The sequence below is a fragment of the Danio rerio genome, chromosome 13 (assembly GCF_049306965.1).
Source record: "Danio rerio strain Tuebingen ecotype United States chromosome 13, GRCz12tu, whole genome shotgun sequence".
Classification (NCBI taxonomy): Eukaryota; Metazoa; Chordata; class Actinopteri; order Cypriniformes; family Danionidae; genus Danio; species Danio rerio.
Window position 1 is genome coordinate 864,001 of NC_133188.1, and position 6,000 is coordinate 870,000.

Genomic DNA, 6,000 nt, shown 5'->3' on the forward strand with positions numbered 1-6,000 from the left:
CTCAAAGTAATTGAAAGTGCTTTACACAAACAAGAACAAGAGAAGGGCTTCACGGTGGCACAGGGTAGCACAAGTGCCACAAAGAAGGTCGCTGGTTTGAGCTCCTGCTGGGTCAGTTGGTGTTTCTGTGTGGAGTTTGCATGTTCTGCTCTGGTTTTCCAGCAAGTCCAAACACAGTGTAGTGTATGTGTGTAAATGAGTGTGTATGGATGTTTCCAAGTGATGGGTTGAAGTTGGAAGGGCATCCGCTGTGTATAACACATGCTGAATAAGTTGGTGGTTCATTCCGCTGTCACAACCCCAGATTGATAAAGGAACTAAGCTGACAAGAAAATGAATGAATGAATGAATGAATGAATGAATAAGAGAAACAAAATACAAGTATATAAATAAAAACAACAAAGAATATAGATGATTAAATATGTGATAAAGATTATATATATATATATATATATATATATATATATATATATATATATATATATATACACACACACACACACACACACACACACACACACACACACACACACACACACACACACACACACACACATATACATATATATATACCTCACAAGTCTCTGATTTAATTTAATTAATTATTAATTTATTTATTTAGGCATATACATTAGGTTCAATAGCCAAATCTGGAGCTTATCTAACAAAATAACTTACCATAATGGTCCAAAAATGTGTAACCCAAGTTTATATGTTAGGTAAATGTATTAAACAAAAATGTATAAATAGCAAAAATCAAGGTAAACATAAAATATATAAAATTTTGCATGCATTTAAAGGTATTATCCTTTCTAATATATTATTTCAATAAACGTATCTGTTTAATAAATCTGTTTTGTTCAAACGCACCAAAATACATCACCTATATTCACTGAGAAATGCATAAGAATATTCATTTTCAAAATGGGAGCTACTCATTTATGCTGAGCCCTATATACAGTATGTGTGTGTGTCGGGCAGAAAAGTTTGTAAACCCCTCCTCTGAAGCATCTTTTTCAATAGCACTCTTTCAGTTTTCTAGTCTTCTGGCAGTGTGATAACACAGAGAGAGGCAGTGATAAAATGACAGAGTTAATAGTTTCAGCCGTTTTGTGTCTGAACAATGAGTGGAAATGGAAATGGAGTGAGCAATATCTGCGACTCTGAGAAAGATCTGAGATGAACACTGTGTTTAATCTGTCAGATTTGTTCAGTCAGGCTGATCCGGGTTACTGCGCTTCCAAATGTCATCACTAAACACTCACAACACACACCAACTCTACTTTATAATATCATTTAAAATGGAAAAATCGATGATATACAATTAGGGCTCTATCATACACCCGGCACAATTAGGTGCAAGAAGGGTTAGGCACGATTTATTGCTATTTTCAGACCAGCGCAACCCTAATTTTCATGTTTTGCGCCACGTTGTTTAAATAACTCACTCATTTGCGCTACTTTGCTGACTCGTGGGTGTGCTGGTCTATAAAGGAGGTGTGTTAAGGTGCATTGTTGACACGTTGCTATCTTGAGGAACTGAAGTAGACCGCACCATTGACCAACTGAAAACTGCTCCAGGGCAGTGCATGTTAGTTATGCGCCTATGCAGGTCCAAACGCTTAGACACTGCTGAATACACACAGGATGAACAGCAACACACAAATATGCCTCTGGTGGATTTACAGCAGCCACGAATAGCACGAAATTTGAGATCTGAAAAAGCGTACACAGCGGCCTCTGGTGGATTCACGAAAACAAAAACTGCAAAAAGGCATAGCTCCTGGGACACATTTGGGGCTCTCCATTAATGTATACAGGGGTACATATCCATAATGAGCCTGGGTTAGTATGTTTTGAATGGTAAGGATGGTGAGGATTCTTCCTTCCTGTTTGCATCATTGAATCCTGAAAACTGCATTAGAATATGAAGGGCATCCTTTACCTGCTGTTTACTGAAGTGTAATGAGCATGTCATTGACACTAATGTTTAATTAAGGGGTTCTCTCTCTCTCTTTCTCTATGTGTGTGTGTCTCCAGGCCACCACGGATCTGTATGGAAACTGCACGCTGCGTCACTCGGGCACATCTGCTGCGGCTCCTGAGGCTGCTGGCGTGTTTGCATTGGCGTTGGAGGCCAAGTACGTACACTTCTGTTTCCCAGCGCACAGCATTTATGATTTATAAAAACAATAAGGCATCTCGAGAAAACACAAACGATCAGCCAAGACGGTAGATCAGTGCTGACGAGCCGAGTGTCAAAATGTGGAAGCAGAAACACAGCTCTGCACTAAACTGCCTCGTCTCATGTATGATTGATGCGCTTTTCACACTGAAGCGGTGCGGATGCCAAAACCTGCACTGCTGTTCATCTGGAGGAGAAATGTGCACACAAATAAACATGCTGCATTATGATGTCTTATATCTCCTCCTAGACCATTCATACTACAACCTAACACCAAACCTCCAAACTAGTCTGACTCAGGCTGCTCTATCTTTTACAACTGATTTCACTTACAGTTCACCCAAAACTGACCCGGAAAATTTGGAAAACTTATAACTTTCACCACTTAAAGTTGAGCTCATTTTACTCAGACTACCAATCTACCAATCACTGATGACCTTTCAACCTAGCCACACCCTAGCAACCACTTATGGTACCTTAGCAACTGTCCTATAGACTTTCATTTTAAAAAAGCTGCCATTGACTATACATTGGACATACTAACGACATACTAATCATACTATAAACATGCTCATTCATACTAGAACCATGCTAACAACATGCTAGTATATGCTAGCTACATGCTAATTCATGCTAACAACAGGCTAATTCATACTAGAACCATGGAAATTTATGTTAGCAACTGCCTAGCAACCCCTCAGAACACTTTAGAAACTACCTAGCAACAACTTAGCAACCACTCAGAACACCTTAGCAACCACCTTGCAACCCCTTAGTAACCACTCAGAGTACCCTAGAAATGCCTTGGCAAACCACTTAGCAACCGTCAAGCAACACCTTAGCAACCACGCAGACCCCCATAGCAACCGCATAGCAACACTTTAGCAGCCACTTAGAAGACCTTAGCAACCACCTAGCAACACCTTAGCAACAACCTAAAACACCTTAGCAACCAACTATCAACACATTAGCAACCACCTAGCAACGCCTTATTTACTACCTGGAACACCCTAGCAATGCCTTAGCAACCAAAGAGCAACCACTCAGAACACCTTAGCAACTGCCTAGCAACGCCCTAACAAACAGTCAAAACACCCTAGCAATGCCCTCGAAACCACTCAGAACACCCTAGCAACCACCCAGCAACACCTTCGCAATGACTCAGAACACCCTAGTAACACTTTAGCAACCACTCAGAACACCCTAGAAACCGCCTAGCAACAACTAGGCAACCACTCTGAAGACCCTAGCAGCCACCTAGCAACACCTTAGCAACAACCTAAAACACCTTAGCAACCAACTATCAACACCTTAGCAACCACCTAGCAACGCCTTATTTACTACCTGGAACACCCTAGCAATGCCTTAGCAACCAAAGAGCAACCACTCAGAACACCTTAGCAACTGCCTAGCAACGCCCTAACAAAGACTCAGAACACCCTAGTAACACTTTAGCAACCACTCAGAACACCCTAGAAACCGCCTAGCAACAACTAAGCAACCACTCTGAAGACCCTAGCAGCCACCTAGCAACACCTTAGCAACCACTTAGAACACCCTAGCAACAACCTAGAATACCTTGGCAACAACCTAGAATAGCTTAGCAAACTACTTTTAACACCACTACCTGGAACACCCTAGCATTGCCTTAGCAACCGCAGAGCAACCACTCAGACACACACACACACACACACACACACACACACACACACACAAGAACTGATGATTTTCTTCTCAGTAGTATACGCTGAGATTGAGTTTTGGCATCATCACCGTGTATCGATGTTCATTTCTGAGAGTTTTCACTTGATACGACACACTTTCACTGGTTAATGAGGAATGAATCTGGCACATGCGCTGCTCATCAACTCATGAAAATAAATTGAAAGTCATTTTTGGCTTAAGTCAAAGATTACTCCTGTATTTCACTGTCTGCCAGGAGGAAAATCATATTTGGCCTGCGTCTGGTCCTGGAGACCCATTAGAAGTTTAGTACGCAGAGCTGACTCTCATCTCTCACGACAACCCTCCTGTTGTCTATAATTCAGTTCAATACACTGTTCATCCTTTGTGTCCGTCTTCCCTAAACCTCTAAAATAAAGCAGATACATTTAATGTCAATCTTCAAATCTGTATGAAGAAGCTGATCTTCATCACACGCAATGTTTGTGTGCCTCCTCAAAAGTGTGCAGTATTTCAGCAGTGTTCACTCAGTGGACAACACTACAGTAAATAAGGGTGTTAGTAGAGTAAAGTGTGTAGCAAGACTGTATTGATTATAAAAGGGTTAAATTGACCCAAAAGTCAAGCCTTTTACCCCAAACATGTCCATCCTTCATGAAAATAGAACAAGATTCATTTGTTTCTAGCTTTGGATTGTAGAATAAATCACCCAAACACCTGCTGTTAAAAAGTGGGCTTTCCTCTAAACTATTTACATACATTAGATTTTTTACATAAATTTAAATAACTATGCCCTTTTCTCTACAGTATATAATTTACGTAAATGTGCTTTATATTATTTACATAAAATATGTTATTTCTGCTAAATTATTTACATAAATTTTCTCTATATTATTTACATAAATTTCCGCTATATAATGTGATTAAGCAATAATTATGCAATTTTGAACTTTTCTGTATATTATTTACACAAATTATGTTCTTTTCTCTGTAATATTTGCATAGATTTTCTGTATATTATTTTCATTAATTATGCTCTTTCCTCTAAATTATTTACATGAATTTCCTCTGTAATATTTATATTAATTATGCTATTTTTTACGTCAATTTCCTTTATTATTTACATAAATTTCCTCTATATAATGTGATTATGCAATACTTATGCAAGCATGCACTTTCTTCTATATTATTTACAGAAATTATGTTCTTTCTGCTCTATTATTGACATAGATTGCATGCATTATTTACATATATTTTCTTTGTTACATTCATTTAATACATTTCCTCTTTATTAATAACTTAAATTATGCTCTTTTTACATAATTTCTTATAATCTATATAAATTATGCACTTTCCTTTTATATTTCTTTACCTAAATTTCTTCTAGATTATGCAATTATGCATTAATTATGTAATTACCCGCTATAATATTTACATAAATGATGCATTTTCCTCTATATTGTTTACATAAATTATGCACTTTCCAATGTATTATTTACAGAAATGATGCCTTTTACATAACTTTTGTTTATTATTCACATAAATAATGCACATACCTTTATATTATTTACATAAATTATTCACTTTCCACTATATTATTTACACAAAGGATGCACTTTCTTGTATATTATATCATAATTATGCTCTTTCCTCTTTATTAATTACATGAATTATGCTCTTTTTACTTAATTTCTAATAATCTATATAAATTATGCACTTTCTTTTATATTTTTTACCTAGATTTCTTCTAGATTATGCAATTATGCATTAATTATGCGATTTATACACGATTTATACACATGATTTACATAAATGATGTATTTTCCTCTATATTGTTTACATAAATTATGCACTTTCCTATGTATTAGTTTATTTTCCTATGTATATTATATCATAATTATGCCCTTTCCTCTTTATTAATTACATAAATTATGCTCTTTTTACGTAATTTCTACTAATCTATATGAATTATGCACTTTTATAGCTATTATTTACAGAAGTTATGCTCTTTTCTCCATATTATATAGTTTATAAACATTTAGATAAATATACACTTTCCTCTGTTTTTACATAAGTAGTATAGATTCATACCATTTTGATGAATCACTCATGCATGAATATGAAAAAGCAAA

General features: G+C 36.6%; 2 protein-coding genes across 3 annotated transcripts in view; both read left to right on the forward strand.

The window, feature by feature from the left end:
* The window catches only part of nrxn1b (neurexin 1b), a 799,620-nt gene that overhangs the window by 237,878 nt on the left and 555,742 nt on the right, over window positions 1-6,000 (forward strand). The gene's annotated exons all lie outside the window — the stretch shown is intronic.
* Window positions 1-6,000, forward strand: part of pcsk2 (proprotein convertase subtilisin/kexin type 2) — a 69,232-nt gene that overhangs the window by 47,170 nt on the left and 16,062 nt on the right. For both annotated transcript variants that reach the window (XR_012388376.1, NM_001142266.1), the window contains 1 exon segment: window positions 2,041-2,141. Coding sequence is in view for 1 of the 2 variants with exons in the window: in NM_001142266.1 (NP_001135738.1) it covers window positions 2,041-2,141 (101 nt within the window). In the remaining variant the exon portion in view is untranslated.